This window comes from Myotis yumanensis, unplaced genomic scaffold (assembly GCF_028538775.1).
Source record: "Myotis yumanensis isolate MYYU_CA2020_CCGP unplaced genomic scaffold, mMyoYum1.0.hap1 SCAF_2, whole genome shotgun sequence".
Lineage (NCBI taxonomy): Eukaryota > Metazoa > Chordata > Mammalia > Chiroptera > Vespertilionidae > Myotis > Myotis yumanensis.
The window spans coordinates 211,477,329-211,495,895 of record NW_027223753.1 but is presented as its reverse complement, the minus strand read 5'-3'; the positions used below and the strand labels follow the sequence as shown (position 1 = coordinate 211,495,895).

At 41.9% G+C, this 18,567-nt stretch overlaps 1 protein-coding gene across 1 annotated transcript in view; it reads right to left on the bottom strand.

The window, feature by feature from the left end:
• The window catches only part of DSCAM (DS cell adhesion molecule), a 469,770-nt gene that overhangs the window by 177,628 nt on the left and 273,575 nt on the right, over nt 1-18,567 (bottom strand). The window contains exons 5-6 of the mRNA XM_070403791.1: nt 7,419-7,565; nt 217-495 (exon numbers count right to left, since the gene is read on the bottom strand). Of these exons, the coding sequence (XP_070259892.1) occupies nt 217-495; nt 7,419-7,565 (426 nt within the window). The remainder of the gene's footprint in view (nt 1-216; nt 496-7,418; nt 7,566-18,567) is intronic.

Genomic DNA, 18,567 nt, shown 5'->3' with positions numbered 1-18,567 from the left:
GACCTGAATTCAGTCCTAAGCTTCAAACTCTCCAGCTGTGTGTGTAACCCTTGAACAATTTGAGCATCAATATCCTCATCTGCAAAATGGGGCCAATAACGGTCTCAGCAGGACGGCTGTGAAGATCGATGGGATGCTACAGAGAAAGCCCGGGGTCAGCTTGTCACAAGAGCCCCACCAGCCAACTTCATCATCACAAGTTACCATCCAACTTACGTTTCACGTACAGGCGGCCTATCACCTTAGCAGTTCCATATCTGTTGGATACTTCACACACATAGCTGCCTGAGTCTGAGGGGCGAGTATTCTCAATGAGTAGCCCCGTCACGGTCTTCTGGAACCTTCCAGAAAGTTCCAGGGGCATGTTGTCTTTCAGCCAGCGGTAATCTGGCTCAGGGTGCCCAAGCGCTTTGCAAGGCAGCTCCACATGCTGCCCTGACATGGCTTTGCGGTGATCAAACCCATCCAGTATGGACGGGGCTGAGTTCGCGGGGTCTGCAGAAGGAAGAAAAACTCTTAGATATAGTGGAGGAGGAGCTGAAGTGAGCATTAGCATCACAGAACCCCCTGCATAGCTGAAATTCTATACGTCATACCAATTATATACATTTCTTATGCTCAGAATTTGTAAAAGTTTGAAGCAGAAAAGGTACTAAATACTAAGAACTTTGGAATCAGCATGCTTCAACAGGAGTGGCCACGTGTTAGACTGTGGCCTTCAGAGGGATTACAAACATAAAGAGCCACAGTGTCAGACATGGGGCCTTTGTCAGCCTGGACCATAGGGCTTCATTCCACTTCCTGGAGGAAATTACAGACAATTTCAAAAAGTTGTTGTTTTGACTGGCCAGTGCGGTTCAGTGGTTGAGCATCCATCCATGAACCAAGAGGTCATGGGTTCAATTCCTGGTCAGGGCACAAGCCCAGGGTTACAGGCTTGATCCCTAATAGGGGGTGTGCAGGAGGCAGCCAATCGATGACTCTTATCAATGTTTCTATCTCTCTATCCCTCTCTTTTCCTCTCTCAAAATCAATAAAAAACATATTTTTTTTTAAAGTGTTATTTTGAAGAACAAGTTAACTTCTTATTAATTAAGTAGTTACAAAATCTGTCATTTTTCTTAAAATATGAGGTAGGATTAGGGTAGGAGAAGGTGATACAAGCAAATTGTCACCCTCCTTTGGTGGTATAGCTAATAAAAACTTTTTGCAGGACAAGCCTACAATCTCAGGAAACAAAAGGTTCTCACTTCCAATGCTAGCCATAAAAAACAATGCCCAAGACTGCACTTTAAACATTTTAATTCTGTGGAAAACTAATTATTGATAGAAATTTCTCAAAGATGTTCAATATAGTGCTGTATAATTCAAGTGACTTTTTACAAAGATTAGTTGGGATAACTGGATATCCATATTAAAAAGAACTTTGAGCTTTAGCTCACATCACTTACAAATATTAACTCAAAATGGACCATAGATCTAACTGTAAGATCTAAAACTATAAAACTTTTAGAAGAAAAGTTTAGAAAAAATCTTCATAACCTTGAATTTGATAAAGTTTTTAGACACAACACCACAAATAATGAGCATAAGCAACAAAAAATGAGTACATTAAACTTCATAAAAATTAATTTACACTTTCAAAGAGAAGCAACATACTGGAAAAACATATTTTCATATTATGTTTCTGATAAAAGACATATCCAAAAAGTACAAAGAACCCTTACAACTTTATAATAAGATGAAACAATATAATTTGAAAAATGGGCAGTATATTTGATGAGATATATCACCAAAGAAGATATAAAAATGACTGAGAAACACATAGGAAATGCTCAGTATCATTAGCCAGAAGGGAAATGCAAATTAAAACCACAGTGAGATACTACTGCACGTCCTCTAGGATGGTGACAATAAAAAACACAAATAATACATGGGGATGTGGAAAAGAAAGCAGAGCCCTTGGACATTGCTGATGGGAGTGTAAAATGGGGCAGCCACTTTGGAAAACAGTTTGGCAGTTTCTTAAAATGTTAAAATTCAATTTACCATAATGCCCTAAAGTTCCCTTCCTAGATATCTACCCTGGACAAGTAAAAACCTACGTTCACTCAAAGACTTGTACACAGTTGTTCATAGCATGCTTATTCATAACAGCTAAAATATGAAAATAATCTAGTAGTCCATCCTTTAGTGAACAAACCAAATGTATATGTACACAAAATGGAATACTACTCAGCAATAAAAAATAATTAATACTGATACATAGTATAATATGGATGAACCTCAAAAGATTACGTTAAAGAAGCTTGATACAGACTTAATACATGAATTTGGCAATGTAGCAGGATACAAAATTAACCCCAAGAAATCTGAGGCATTTCTATACACCAACAGTGAACTTTCAGAAAGGGAGATCAGAAAAACAATCCCATTTACCATCGCACCAAAAAAATTAAGATACCTAGGAATAAACTTAACTAAAGAGGTTAAAGACCTCTACTCAGAAAACTACAGGACGTTGAAAAAAGAGATAGAGGAAGACATAAACAGATGGAAGAACATACCATGTTCTTGGATTGGTAGAATCAACATCATTAAAATGTCCATACTACCCAAAGCAATCTATACATTCAACGCACTTCCCATTAAAATACCAATGGCCTTCTTCAAAGATCTAGAACGAACTCTCCAAAAATTCATCTGGAATAAAAAAAGACCCCGAATAGCTGCAACGATCCTGAGAAAGAACAAAGTAGGTGGGATCTCAATGCCAGATATCAAGCTGTATTACAAAGCCACTGTTCTCAAAACTGCCTGGTACTGGCACAAGAACAGACATATAGATCAGTGGAATAGAATAGAGAGTCCAGAAATTAGCCCGAACCAATATGCTCAATTAATTTTTGACAAAGGAGGCATGAACATACAATGGAGCCAAGATAGTCTCTTCAATAAATGGTGTTGGGAAAATTGGACAGACATATGCAAGAAAATGAAACTAGACCACCAACTTACACCATACACAAGAATAAACTCAAAATGGATAAAGGACTTAAATGTACGACAGGAAACCATAAAAATTCTAGAAGAATACAAAGGCAACAAAATCTCAGACATATGCCAAAACAATTTCTTCACTGATACAGCTCCTAGGGCAGTTGAAACTAAAGAGAAACTGAACAAATGGGACTACATCAAAATAAAAAGCTTCTGCACAGCAAAAGAAACCATCAACAAAACAACAAGAAAACCCACCTCGTGGGAAAACATATTTGCCAACGTCATATCTGATAAGGGCTTAATCTCCAAAATTTATAGGGAACTCATACAACTTAACAAAAAGAAGATAAACAATCCAATCAAAAAATGGGCAAAGGATCTAAATAGACACCTTTCAAAAGAGGACATTCAGAAAGCCAAGAGACATATGAAAACATGCTCAAAGTCACTAATCATCCGAGAGATGCAAATCAAAACAACAATGAGGTACCATCTCACACCTGTCAGAATGGCCATCATCAACAAATCAACAAACGACAAGTGCTGGAGAGGATGTGGAGAAAAAGGAACACTTGTGCACTGCTGGTGGGAATGCAGACTGGTGCAGCCACTATGGAAGGCAGTATGGAGGTTCCTCAAAAAATTGGAAATGGAACTCCCATTTGACCCTGTGATCCCACTACTAGGAATATATCCCAAGAAACCAGAAACACCTATCAGAAAGGATATATGCACCCAGATGTTCATAGCAGCACAATTCACCATAGCTAAGATCTGGAAACAGCCTAAGTGCCCATCAGTAGATGAATGGATTAGAAAACTGTGGTACATCTACACGATGGAATACTATGCTGCTGTTAAAAAGAAGGAACTCTTACCATTTGCAACATCATGGATGGAACTGGAGAGCATTATGCTAAGTGAAACAAGCCAGTCAATGAAGAAAAAATACCACATGATCTCACTCATTCATGGATAATAAAGACCATTACAAACTTTTGAACAATAATAGATACAGAGGCAGAGCTGCCTCAAACTGATTGTCAAACTGCAGTGGGAAGGCCAGAGAGAGTTGGGGGGCAGGAGGGAGGGGAGTAAGAGATCAACCGAAGGACTTGTATGCATGCATATAAGCATAACTAATGGACATAAGACACTGGGGGGTAAGGGAGGGTAGTGGTTTGTCAAGGGCGGGGGGGGGGGGGGAAAGGATACTTATGTAATACCCTTTGTAATACTTTAAGAGGAAAATAAAAAAAAAAAAATAAATAAAAAAAAAAAAAAAAAAAAAAAAAGAAGCTTGATACATAGCCACATACTGCATGATTCAGTTTATCTAAAATATGCAGAAAATGCAGACCTGTAAAGACAGACAGTAGACAGTGCTTGCCTGGGGCAGGGGATGGGAAATGGAATTGACAAGAGACAGCAGGGACCTTTTTGGATGATGGTGATGTTTTAAAATTAAATGACAGTGATAATTGCACAACTCTATACATTTGACCGAAATCACTGAATTGTAGTCTTAAAATGGGAAAGTTTAAAACTGGTAAATTAAATCTCAATAACACTATTTTACAAAAAAGGAAGGTGCATTTCTGTTATATTTTAAGTAACATGTTAAGCATGCTTGCGACAGGCTTTCACGGTGACATTTGGTCACACGTAGAAGTAATACAACCAAACAATAGCACTGCATTTAAACGTCATCACTTAATCTTCAGTTTATTAACTATGTTTCTTTACAAAAAGATTTTCCTTATGTTACCACAATGCTAATATCACACGAGTGTATTAAATTCTTGGTATTATCCATTATGTACCCTATATTCATTTTTTCCTTTATTTCCCATATTATGCTTTCTGTTATGTCTATTCTCTGATGCATTCCTTCTAATTTAATTTTCATTTTTTTCTAAATTATGCCATTTTTTTGTTTCACAGATTCATGTTGCTTAGTCATTTTTAATGAACTCTTTATTCTGAATTATACTCCTCTTTCAAAGTATTAAATTATTCTCAAATAATAAGTTATAGTTTTCACATGATTTGTACGTAATTTTTACTTCTAATTGTCAAAACATGATTTGATTCATTTTCATCTTCTTGTAATAAATTTGTGGGAGGTTGAATCTTTTTTTCCTTTGCTCCATGTGAAAGTGAGACAGGGTTCTTCGTTAATTAGAAGAACTTTCCTGATGGGGAGGGAGAAGAAAGCTCTCCCAGCTTTTCCCTTTGGTGTCTCCACTAAAGAACTCAACACGTAGCCCCTTTCTCAGAGCTATGCCTGCTCTGGGAGGCTCCCACCTTCGGTCATGTGCTTCCTACATCACTGCGCTACTTGCTTTCTGAGGCAGTACTCCACCTTGTCATGCTCTATTTTTCTTTTCTTTTTTTTGAAAAAATATATTTTATTGATTTTTTTACAAAGAGGAAGGGAGAGAGATAGAGGCTTAGAAACATCGATAAGAGAGAAACATCGATCAGCTGCTTCCTGCACACCCCCTACTGGGGATGTGCCCGCAACCAAGGTACATGCCCTTGACCGGAATCGAACCTGGGACCCTTCAGTCCGCAGGCCAACGCTCTATCCACCGAGCCAAACCGGCTAGGGCTGTACTATTTTTCTTGCATAACATTATATATCAGGTAAGACAGAATTCCTATGGTCTCCATGCTACCCTAGCTTAGTCTCTCTGTTATGTTAGCATTCTCCCTGGCTGATTTGCTTTCTAATTCCAGCAGTTTCCCTCAGGGTGAGTATCTCTTCTTCGAAAGGAGTATTTTCTGAACACCTCCAGTATCTCTGCAGACCTAGACCAGCACTGAGCTGTGTGATCGCTGCCAGTTATGGCCTTTCTCCCCCATTTTCAGCTCACAGTCCATGCCGGTCTACCTACCTGTTGGGATTGCTCTTAGACACACTTTCCCAGGTTTCCATGGAAAAGACTGTCCTCTGCTTTTTGAGAGGAGCATGTGTTGGTTATTTTGCAGTTCTGTGATTCCAACAGGCCTTCGCACCATCTAGTGCTTCTGTGATACAGCTGCTGCCCCTCACCCCGGGGGCCTGTTACTGTCAGTAGTTTGCCCACACCCACCCAAGAGATTCTGGGCATTTCCATCACCTGGTTTTGTTGATGCCATCCATGTGTTTTTTCTTTTATCATTGGATTTATTCTGTTTTAATTTCAGTAGAAGTTTGGGCTCATTAAAAATATTGCTGTTCATATGTCCCCACCCTGAGCATGTGTGCCCCATGTGTATATTTTAAAATAAATCTGATTTAAAATGAAATTCATTTATTTTTTCTTTCGAAGCTTAGAATTTTAGAAGGGTAACCTGCGATCGCTATGTTCTCATTTTTTTTAGCATTAACAATTTTCTTAACAGAGGCACCAAGACCTAATAACTATAACACAGGAGAAAGTAACAATTGACATGAAAAAGATAAGAAAAATACGTTCAAGTGCGGAGGAGAAATCACTTAATTCTGCCATCTTTTGGTGCTGTGCCTCAAAAAACAGGTGGGCTTTGGTTATCTCGGTGCAGGGGGAAGGGAGATTCATACAGAGCATCCTCAGGCACAATCAGCAGGTGTCCAGGAGACAATGGTTTTAATGACCACCACCCCCAACATTGAGCAACTTTCCATCACTTCTCTCTCACAAAGCACCACTACAAACACAATTACTATATTCACTGCGGGGACCAATTTTACACTCTATAGGGCAAAGGTCAGATATTTTGCATTCGATTTTCTAATGCTGAGATGGAGCTTTCACACATCGGGCTTGCTCCAGGAAGTGCTAATTTGTTTGACAGATGGGCCAATAGCGAACCAAATGTGAAGATTATGCAAAAGACTGATACTTTCTCAAAGGGCAACTCCCATCACAAAACTGTCATATTTATCAGAGCGGAATCACTGCTCTCAGATTTCCTTCACATGAGAATAATCCTGGAGGGGAAGGGAGAGCATGAACATCCCTTTACCTTTAGACATGGTTCATTTCTCCAACTTTGTAGCATCATTGTGGACCACAGGTGTGTTCCACGTGACCCTGCTCTTCTCCCTCAGCTCGGCGGGGTGGGAGGCATCGTGGTGACGGCTGGCGTTGTCAGCGACAGGCCACACAAATGTGTATGGCAAGGAGGTGCTGTCTTCCAAAGAGAACTCATATTGCGCCAAAGGGATTTGGAATTTCACAAAATATGAAATGACTTCATTGGAATATCTCTATTTGTACTGCATTGTATTGGTATTGCTTTGTAAAGAAAACAGACCTTACGTTGATAAAATATTTTTGGGGAAAAGCCTGAAGGCTTGATTTTAGTCATGAATTTCACCATGTGGGTGGTGACATCTCGGGACACCAGCAAAGAGAGAGCAGATATAGGGGGCGCTGAGCCTTTACCTGATACAAAGAGCCGGGCGCTGTTGCTCTGCCGGGTCTCCCCCGTGTACCTGTGGCGCGTGATGCAGCGGTAGTTATACAATCCGTCTTCGTTCTGTACATCTTTAATATACAAGGCTCCCGTGGATGTGATGAGAAATCTAGATCCTGAAAGAGAGGGGCAAACGCAGTCAGCGAGAGATTGTTTTCACTTGAAGAAACCTCATGCAAAGGCTGATCACAGGTGTGCATGTTAATTGAAGGGTCCAAACCATTTCAAATGTTCAACAGCTTAAATGAGCAGTTTTTAGTATGTTACACAGTAAGTATATACTTAGAAAATTTAATGTCATAAATTATTTTTTTAGGTCTAGGCAATGTATTTATATTGTAGCGACAGAGTTGGCGTAAAATTGGTATGTGACAAATGTAGCAGATTTCCTTTGATCATTTTTCTCTTCACATGTGACAGATTAAGGGAGTATTAGCTTTCTTTTGTAAATTTTCACCTCATGTAAGTATAAACGTTTGCCTTCGTTTGAAGTATTTCACGTACAAAAATAAAGCAATAAAATATCCTACAGCACAGTTGGTGTGGCTCAGAGGTTGAGAGTCAACCAATGAACCAGCAGGTCAGGGTTCGATTCCTGATCAGGGCACATGCTCAGGTTGTGGGCTCAATCCTCAGTAGGGGGTGTGCAGGAGGCAACCAATCAATGTTTCTCTCTCATCATTGATGTTTCTATCTCTCTTCCTCTCGCTTCCTCTCTGAAATCAGTAAAAATATACTTTAAAAAATATACCTACAAACTTCCCAGGAAAAACTATCTGATTTCCCCATAAAGATAACCCATACTTAGCTATAAGACAACAATCAGTTCCTCTTATAGTCTGTGTTGCAAAGCACTTTGCTATCTCCTTTTAAAGAATGTTATTGAATTTATTGGGGTAACATTGATTAATAAAATTAGATAGGTTTCATGCTATTTCTTTTTTTTAATATATTTTATTGATTTTTTTACAGAGAGGAGGGGAGAGGGATAGAGAGTTAGAAACATCGATGAGAGAGAAACATCGATCAGCTGCCTCTTGCACGCCCTCTACTGGGGATGTGCCCGCAACCAAGGTACATGCCCTTAACCGGAATTGAACCTGGGATCCTTGAGTCCACAGGCTGACGCTCTATCCGATGAGCCAAACCAGTTAGGGCCATGCTATTTCTTAATCATTACTGAAATAACTGGCAATAACTGCTTTCACCTCAGGGAAAAAAAGCCACACACAGCCATTGCTCCTTCACATCCACATGGGACACGGTGTCTCCATGTGACCCCTGATCTTTGTCACCGCACGGAACCTCATCTTCTCTCCTCTGACCTTTTCTCCTTCTTTCCTTTGATTCGAACTGGCCTCTTCCATCCTGGGAGCCCCTGACTCACCTGCCCCCGCCCCTTGCACGAGCACTCCCTTGATCATTAAGCCCCCAGGACAATCAGTGGCCTGCGTCAGATCATCTTAGGAACAAAGCCTGCGCCAGTGACCACAGAGACAGATAACATCCAGGCTTGGATCGTGTTTGAGCTCCAGACCCCGGAAAGCAAACTGACCCCACCAACCAAATCGATGTGACACCAGACAGAATGACTCCCTGGCTGACATCAGGACCAGATGCAATGACCACCACCCTCCACCCTAGCACCGATCGCGGCCCTAACCACGCTGACTCCCCTGGCCACGTGATTAATGGTCTTTCCCCGATATGGCCCATCCTCCGTGAGCCAGGTCTTTGAGGTCACCTGTGACTCTGGGCGTGGTGCCATTTCTTTAAAAACTAACCTTTACTTTTATGGCTGCAAACTCCTGTTCACGGTTGGTTGGGCTTTAATGCATGCAGCCCAAAAAACCCTTTCGGTTTGATAACAATTCCTGCCTGTACTACTCAAGCTGTACAGAAATGGCTAATGTTAAGAGATAAATGTCAGTGTTGCTTTAAGAAGAATGATGATGATTTTTTTTCTTTTAATAATGAAACTAATATTTACTGCCCAATTATAATTTGACTAGAGGCCCAGTGCATGACATTCGTGCATGGATAGGGTCCCTAGTATCTGCCAGCCAGGGCCTCCCTTCCCCCGGCTACCTGCCACCAGCCAGGGTGGGGCTGCCCAGGGGAGGGGCCACGGGCGGTTGGCTGGCTGGCCCTGCCCCCTGGTTGAACTCCTGGTCGAGGTCCCAGTGGAGGGGACAATTTCCATATTATGCTTTTATTATAGAGGATGATAAACCAAACAAAGGCAGAAGAATAAACCCCAAAGTGAGTTGTTACACCTACATGGTGGGTGACTCGGAACACTTTCTGCCACTGTTGTATTCTTCTATTGAGTATTTCTGCATCTGATGCAATTTCATCTCAAAGAGAACGATTTTTTTTTTTTGTCTGTTTAGGAAAAGACTAACATGCCCCAAATTCAACTTCATTTATTATTTGTTTTCTTTAGGTTCATTTGAAACATCCTTTGGTTTATTTTAATCAGAATTTACCAGGGATCTTGACCTCATTGATTTTAGGTCTTAAATATTTACATTGTGAACACAATTACTACAGTTCTTGGTTATTTCTTGTAAGGACTACACTTTTTTCATAGATCAGTTGCTAAAATAAAATAAAAAGGGCTTATCCTTTCTTATCCTATATAATAAAAGGGTAATATGCAAATTGTCCCCTCCACCGGGAGTTCCACTGGAGTTCCACCAGGGGGCGGGGCCAGCCCGCCAACTGCCCACAGCCTCTCCCCCTGACCATCCCTGCCCCCAATTGACCCCAATTGGGTTGGGCCAGCCAGGCCCCACCCGTGCACAAATTTGTGCACCAGGCCTCTAGTGTAAGATAAGAGCAATTCAAAAGGGATTGGAAAAGAAAAAATCATAAGACAAATACTGATCTGGCATAAGCCTTTTCAAAGGTTGCAAATTAAACAATGTATTAAATATTTTTAAATCATAAATTCACTTTTTAAACAATTCCATGTAGTTGCTTATTTTAAAATATGCTATAAATACACTAACTAACAGACAAGCTGGAAAAGCTAATGCTGCATATTCGAGATATTTTTGCTTTATCCTCTCCTGAACGGAAGTAACTAAAAATACCTTTTACCACTTGTCATATGTCATCACACATCAAGCATTTCTTACCAGCATGTGTTGTGTATAATTGAAACATTTTTTTCTCTTTCAATATATTTTGCATACTTATATAATGCTTTAACAACCAGTTCCTTTAAAGTACAGAGTGACAGACAGAAAAGAGGGATGCAAATATTAGGCATGCAATTTACGTCTCCTTTCTGATACGGAAGATTGTCATTAGAACTGACAAGCCGTCAGCACTGGCAGGTGTAGGTGGAAGCAATGTGCCCAGTGCCTGGGGAGAGCCGGGAGAGCCGGGGATACAGAGGGGCCGGCAAGCATTCAGCCCCCCGCTGGCCCCCAGAGGGCTCTATTCTCTAGGCACATTTAACAATCACTCACTTTGCTCCTGTAATACGCCACTTTTTCTTGTTTTGTTAATCCTCACCCGAGGATATTTTGCCACTGAGAGGTAGACACCAGACCTGCCAACGCTGTTAGAACTTTGCGTTAACTAAGAGTAAAGGGGTTATGATAAGTGCTGAAGTGGTTCTCCAACGTTAGTTGACATGAGCTTGCACGTTACAGCCACTAAAATAAACCCCCAGCTCGGTACCAGTTCAGCCAGTCTAGAGACATAAAACTACCAATGAAAATAGGATATTTACACAGTTAGGAATGTTGTAGGAACACTGGGGCTGTGGGGAAGTCTACTAGGATAGCCGCATTCCTCCGGCTGCTGTGGCACTGAGTGGTGGGGGACACGACACGCCCACACCCCGTTTCCTCTCCTGCTCCTCTCAGCCCATTCTCCACTCAACATCATGGTCTCCTGCTCCTCTCAGCCCATTCTCCACTCAACATCATGGTCTCCTGCTCCTCTCAGCCCATTCTCCACTCAACATCATGGTCTCCTGCTCCTCTCAGCCCATTCTCCACTCAACATCATGGTCTCCTGCTTCTCGCAGCCCATTCTCCACTCAACATCATGGCCACTTAACACGATGAATCATTCAATCATTTGGTGTCCACAGAGGGAGGCTACAAGTCATTCACGGTCGACTACATCTCCAAGAGGTCTCTACTCTCCTTCCACCATGCCCTGGCCACACGGTCCCCTTAATCACTTCACCCAGGGGGCCCTGACCCACATCTCTTCCTGGCTGGCTCCTTCCCACCATTCTGGCCTCATTTCTAAGTCAACTTTCCTTTCAGCCCACATTGACTGCACTCATGGCCACTCAGGCTCAGAGCACCGGATTGTATACATCAGTGTGAAGTTATCTATCTTGTGTGTGTGCGAGACTGGTTTCACCTTTCTCTCCTCCAACTAGAACATCAGGAACTTGATGTGTCTTGCTCAACTTTTTTTCTCCATTCCACAGAAAAGTGCGTGGCTGGGCTATCCGAAAATACTTGTCAAAGAGATGAGTGGATGAAACATCTATCATTGCTCCTATACAAAAAGTCTTGTCTTAAGTCTGGGTAAAAAAAAAAAAGCAAGCTAAAATACCTCTTTTTAGGTTTCGGCATGAATCTTACTCATGTATAATACATAAAAAGAGTATTTTCCCCTCTTGGAGTGACTATAATATATTCTTGTATAAAAAATGAGCATATTTAAAGATTTTGGTGTTAATTATTCTTCCATTATACTCCCTCCCTGTCTATTTCCTACACAGCCAGGCTGTTTGATCTTCAATAGGGACAGCAATGTTTTCAGGAAGATTTTAAAAGCATATTTGATTTTTCACTTAGTCAGAAATATATCTCAGGGTTTTGTGGGGTTTTTTTTCCACTTTTGCAATCTGAATCGAGCTACTAGTAATTAAAAGAACAAATGGTTCTTCTAATAAGACGCCAAATGGTAGCGCGACACCATGAAACTTTGATCAGCTGTGCCTGTCACCTCTAATTGACAGCCATACTGTGTGACGCAGCTGCGCCTTCTCCTCAGCAGGTGTCAGAACAGCCTCTACCATCGGAGGAGCACAAGTTTCAGATCTCAGTTCCAAGCATACAACACCGGGCCTGAGACTCGTTTCTGAATGGATATCTTACATTTTTTTCATCTGAAAATCAAATTAGCATGAATTAAAACAGAAGCGAAAATAGGAACTAAATATATAACCTATGATAACTTTAAAGTTATCTCGTTCTCTTAATTCCAATGTTAATTGGAACAGAATTGAGCTCACTGTTTGGTTCTGAGGTGTGTCTGCTCTGTGATGGGCTGGGTGGGTGTCGAGCCACGATTAGATGAAGGAGCTCCAACTATTTCTTGAGCAACTGAGCGGCCTGATATAAATGACTGCTTAAGGAAAATTATGTCGAAAGATGTATCTAAGAGAGGGAAGGCAGTAGGTCCTTAAGATAAGAGGTGTAACCTGGCGTTCTGGGTTGAATTTGGTCCCCTCCCAAATTCCTAAGTTGAATAACAACCCTTTCCTCTTCTGCACAATGGCCAATATTACCTTCCTGCACATACGGTGATGTGACCACAGAACGTGACCTTGTTCCTGTGCTCTGACCCCTTTAGCTCCCACGATGTCCCCCTGAGACAGGCGCTGTAATTACTCCCATTTACAGAAGAGAAGAGTGAGGAACAGAGGGCAAGTGGCCTGCCTGTGTTCATACAACTAGCAGGAGCCCAACCAGCACAGCACGATACCCCGGCGTCTGGCTGCGAGCTCACACCCTCACCCCTGGAGCTCCCTGGCTCTGGGTCAGGGCTGGAGTGTGAGACAGCAAGGCCGGGCCACGTGGGGGAACAGTGGTGTGGAACAGGAGCATTGCACACAGAAATGTTTAAGCTGAGGAATCAACAGACTTGGTTGGGGTGAAGAGTTTGATGGCCCCACAGGGCTGACAGCTCTCAGAGCAGATACCTCGGGCCAGGGTGTCTGTTTTAGGAAAGACAGTCATTCCTGAGCAGGCTGGTCACCCAGAGGAGGTGAGGAAAGCCAAGCTGGAGGCAGAGTTTGGAGGACTCTGCATGTCAGGAGCCCTTTATGGAACTGATGCCCAGGAGCCCCCAGAGGAGAGAGAGAGGGAAGAGGGCCAGCAAAAGACACAGCAAGACAGAGGGGACAGACACCAGGAGGGTGTGAAATTATGAAAGTGGAGGAAGAGAGACCTTCCAGAAAAAATGGAGCAAACATCTCATCTCTGCGTCTTCTTATCACCATAACCTAGAACAGAAACGTAGCCTACAGAGCCTGTTTCCTCTTCTGCACAATGGCCAATACTACCTTCCTGCACAGCAGTGATGTGAGCACATATGAGTGCTTCCATAGGATCGCGTCTTTGAAGGGGACAAGTTGAACTAAAATGTGTTGTGATATTAAATAGGAATGTCCGTGCAAGTGCCTGCACTCCAGGAAAGCTGTAATCTGCAATTAATAATGATGATAAAAGAACCCACTTGCTAGATCAATAAACATACTAAATACCTACCTACAAACAACTTGTAATACATAAAATTAACTCAAAGAACACCATATATATATATATGTATGTATGTTTGTCAAAGGACACAATGGAAGGCAGGGATGGATGGAGAGGCACATCAAATTCCAGCATCAGAGGACTCAGTATTGCAAAGGTATCAATTTTCCACAAATGAAATGAATGACATGTTATTTGATTTCTGAACAGAATTTATTTAAACTTAGCCAAGTCAATGCAGATTGAACAAGATGTTAGTTTCATCCAGGAGACTAGAAAATAAGTAAAATATGTATTTGATAATACACGGCCTTGGCAAGGGTGTGGGGACATAAGCACCTACAGATACTCAGGAAGCCATTTGTTCTTTGCTGGGCAATCTGCTAGCATATTCGATCCTATGGGAACACTCATACACATGCACACATCAATGTCTGCACAGGAAATGCACTGCTTAAAAAAATAAAAACTGCAGCATTGTTTAAAAAAATTGTAAACACACCTAAACATCAATCGAGGGGTGAATATATGAATAAATAAATTAGGGTGCGCCCATCCTATGCAGCCATTTTGAAGACAGTAAGGTAAATGCATCCGTACTCTGTGGAAAGAACTCTAAGACATAACATAAAGTAACTGCAGAATAATATGTAATGCTCTGTATACATGGCAATGGACATGTGTATGTGGTTAGAAATGTGTGTTGTACATGAACAGAGAGATGTCAGCAGATACCCACCAAAATGTGAGCTGTAGTTGCCTCTGAGGAGATCAGGGGAAGGGAAGGGAGTCACATTTACTTCATGGGCTTATGGATCTGAATATCTCACAAAGAGGCTCCATCAGCGCGCCGCTCATGCAATGGAAATGTATTTTGAAGAAGGTGTCCGTGGGTGGTGAGCATATGGGCGCCGCAGGCGCAGACCAAACTCATTTGAGCAGCACGGCAGGGGGCATGTGGGAAATCTAGGAAAATATTTATGTTGGGAGTAAATGTGTCAAAATGGCCTTTTGTGGTGCTTGCTTTTCAATCGGATCACATCTGCGCGTGCATAAAAGCGGAGGGGAGGGCTTCCAATATTTACCCGGGCTTTGTAATCCTTCCCTCCAGCACCTGACCCCACAGCCTGCTGCGCCATGGATGATCCCCTGGTCTTCCTGGCTGCCCTGGTAACATGCAACTTCCCACCTAATCCCATTCAATCTAGTTGGCTGGTGTGCGTTGGCCCTGCCTTCCTCAGTGACAGCTGCCTCTGTGGGGACAAAGAGGTCCCCGCTGGCCTGCCTCACCGCTCTTTCTCTCCCCCTTGCAGAGTGCTGCATTAATACCTGTTTGGATCTTACTGACATATGTATTTTAAATGTCCCCCCAAATTGGCTCAGTAGAATAAGGCATCATTTTGGTGGGACCTGTTATATTTTTCAAGTATCGTCAAGATGTCCAAGGTTCATGAAGCCCCAGCCCAGACCGTGGCTGCCTGGAAGAAGTCAGTTGGCCAGAGAGGGTGGCGTGACCCCTGCCCCCGGAGTAGGAGGAATAAGCCAGCGATCCCAGGCTGGCTCTGATAAGTACGGAGTAATTGGCATATATATGTTTAGCTTTTCTCGAAGCAATCTCACTGAGACATTTTTCTCTTGTAAATAAAATTCTCTCAGTGAAATTCTCCTGCAGTTAAATGAGGCTCAATTACACGCTGCTAATTTAAGCCCGAGCACTGCATTCCGACTGTCTACCTAATTACCCTGCTTAGGCTGTTAATGATCAGATCTTCGCTCTCGAGCAGAAATTTGAGTCTGCCATTAATCTCTCCTCTAGTTAGATTTCTAGTTACTTAAAAGGAGAAATCCTTAGAAAAAATAGAATCTGATTTTTAAATAGATTATCTGAAGGACTTATTAAAAAGAGCCACAGAAGTTTATAAAACTTGAATTGTATTTATTCATTTACGGGATGAACAAGATGGTTGGCCCCTGACCTCTAGGAGCAAATATTTTAGTCTGGGAGAAAGACAAAGAAAACAATCACTCCCCATGATAAATGAATGCTCTAAGAGAATTAGGACGTGGAGGCTGAACTTGATAAAGAGGAGTGTTGAGACAGGGCATGAGAGTAATGGTTTCCGTGGAGGGTGCATTCAAATGTGGTACAACGGAGGGGAAGGGTAGGGCTGAGAACAGAGAAGAAGAGAAGCACGCGCAATGCCCGGAGGTGGGAAACATGGAGGCATGTTCAAGGAGCTGAAACAAGATACCTCTAAAAATGAGACGTGACTGTCATAGAATCGGCCTGGATGCTGGAGTGAGGCAAAGGTCAGAGGTGATGCCTAGGTTTGGGGGGGAGGGGTGCTGACTGGGTGGAGAAGCAGGGCTTAGCAGGGGAGGAGAAGTCCTGGGTGTGGCTTTCCTCTGAGGGTGATTTACTTTGGACTCCCAAGTATGAGCGACAGGCGATTTTTGTTTTATTTATCTATAACCAATGCCTATGTTTACTCCTTCTGGGGTTCTACCAGAAACTAGTGACCAGCAAAATTCTATTTTTCAATGGCACCCTGTCAAAATCCTATTCAATTTAAAGTTTGAGCAATTCTTATATTCAGTTATCTATATTCTTCTTATTGGTTTTAATTGCATATTTCTTCTATAATCATCTCATGAATCTCTGAGAATTTTGAGATAAAATTCCTCCTTAGATTGATTTTTGGTCATTTCTGTCATGAAAATATGGTATGTTATTTGGAATCTTAGTTTCCCATTTTTTTTTTTTTTTTTTTTTTGCCAAATACTTTAATATGGCCAATAAGTCAAATGTGAGTTGGGGCGACTCAGATCTCTGAGGTTATAAAAATTAATTATTATTAAATACTTCTTGGCATAAGAAATGTAGAATGCTGGATAAACAGAATAAACATCTGTGTACACGAACAAGAGAGTTCTCAGGTAAGGGAAGTCCTTGGGGATCTATAAGTGAAGAGGGAGTTGGACTCTCTAGGGCAGGCTCTCGTTGATGCGATAGGTGCTGTGGGACATTTGCTCTTCGAAGAAGCAATAGGGACAGAGCAGAGACATCCTCTGCATGCTGGGAAACTTCTGCAGAAAGCTGCAACCTCGCTAAGTGGACTGAAAAAAACAAACACCTTTTTAGCAAGTAGCTGCCGGAGACCAATTCCAGCATGTCATAATTTCAAGAGTTTCATCAAAAGGTTGATGAGACTTGGGGACTCAGCAGGGTTGAGTCACACATGGAGTCACCTGTTGGGAATGGGTGAAGGCATTTCCCCAAACCTGAATAGGATACATTAAAGTGATTGTGGCTGCCAGACAGCTAAAAGGCATCTTAATCTACATGTTATTGCCTCCTACTGGCCAAACACCTGAACAGCCGTAGGCCCATCCCCCCATTCTGACAATGGACTCTGTACCAAACCCTGACCCTTTGAGGTGTACATCTCTGCCTGGCCTCAGGACAAGTTGTGTTAATAAAAAGCATGGGGTCGTGGGGACGGAGAGAACCTAAGACCTTAGACTTAAGACCTTAGAACTTAGCTCCTTTAGCTAAGCTCCTCTGACCCCCAATGCCTTTCAAAATTATATTTCGTCTCCGGATTCTTTATTAGTCCCCAGATTCCTATTTAACATCTACGCACAGCCTTCTCCAGATTCCTGAACCCTTCTTGATGCTGGGACAAGAACCCCGGCAAACAGCCTTGCTGTCCCTGCCAGGGTTTCAGGTAGGAACCATGTCTAACCATAGCACTAGCCTTGCTCAGGTTTGGGGTTTGGGTTTACACACTATCTCCAGGGTCGACGAAGCCTCAGGACAAGAAATTAACAAATGGTGACCCAGTTACTAAGAACATCTGACAGAAGCAAAGGCAAGTCTTCCCTGGAGGACTGAGCCACGGGGGATGTTTACAGACAAGGCCCAACTCGTCCCTCCAATCCTGAGCTCATTACCCCAAACCACTGGGCACGTTAGAGATCAATTTACCATATGAGTCAGAAGAAACAACAGAGACCTCAGAAATGGAATCACTGTACACAGATTACTGAATAATTTTTTTGAAATGGTTGCAGAAATACAAAATTGGATCAAGAATAAGAAAAGGGAAAATATATCAAAAAGGACAGATACATCAGATAAACAATGAAATAAAATACTCAGAAATGAAAATTATAATTCTTGATATAAATATTTAGTTTAGACACAGTCGGGGAAATTAGTGTACTAGTACAGTGAAATAAATCTAAATAAATTACCAAGAATATTGCCTAAAGAGAAAAAGAAACACAAATATGAAAGAAAGATGAAGAGACTTGGAGGAGGGCTGAAGATCTATATGGATAATAACAATTCCAGAAAGAGAAAGTAGGGGGAAAAAAGCAGATAAGCAATATCTGGAGAAAACAATTTGAAATTTCCCCAGAAATGATAAGAAATAAGTTTGGGACTACAAATTCAGCTCTGGAACTAAAGAATGGGCTTCAGGAAAGGTAAGGGTACCTGAGGATGGAATGGGATGCAAAAAGGAATTTTGAACCAAGAAACGGGTATGAATGAGTAACTCTAAGCCAGTGGTTCTCAACCTGTGGGTCG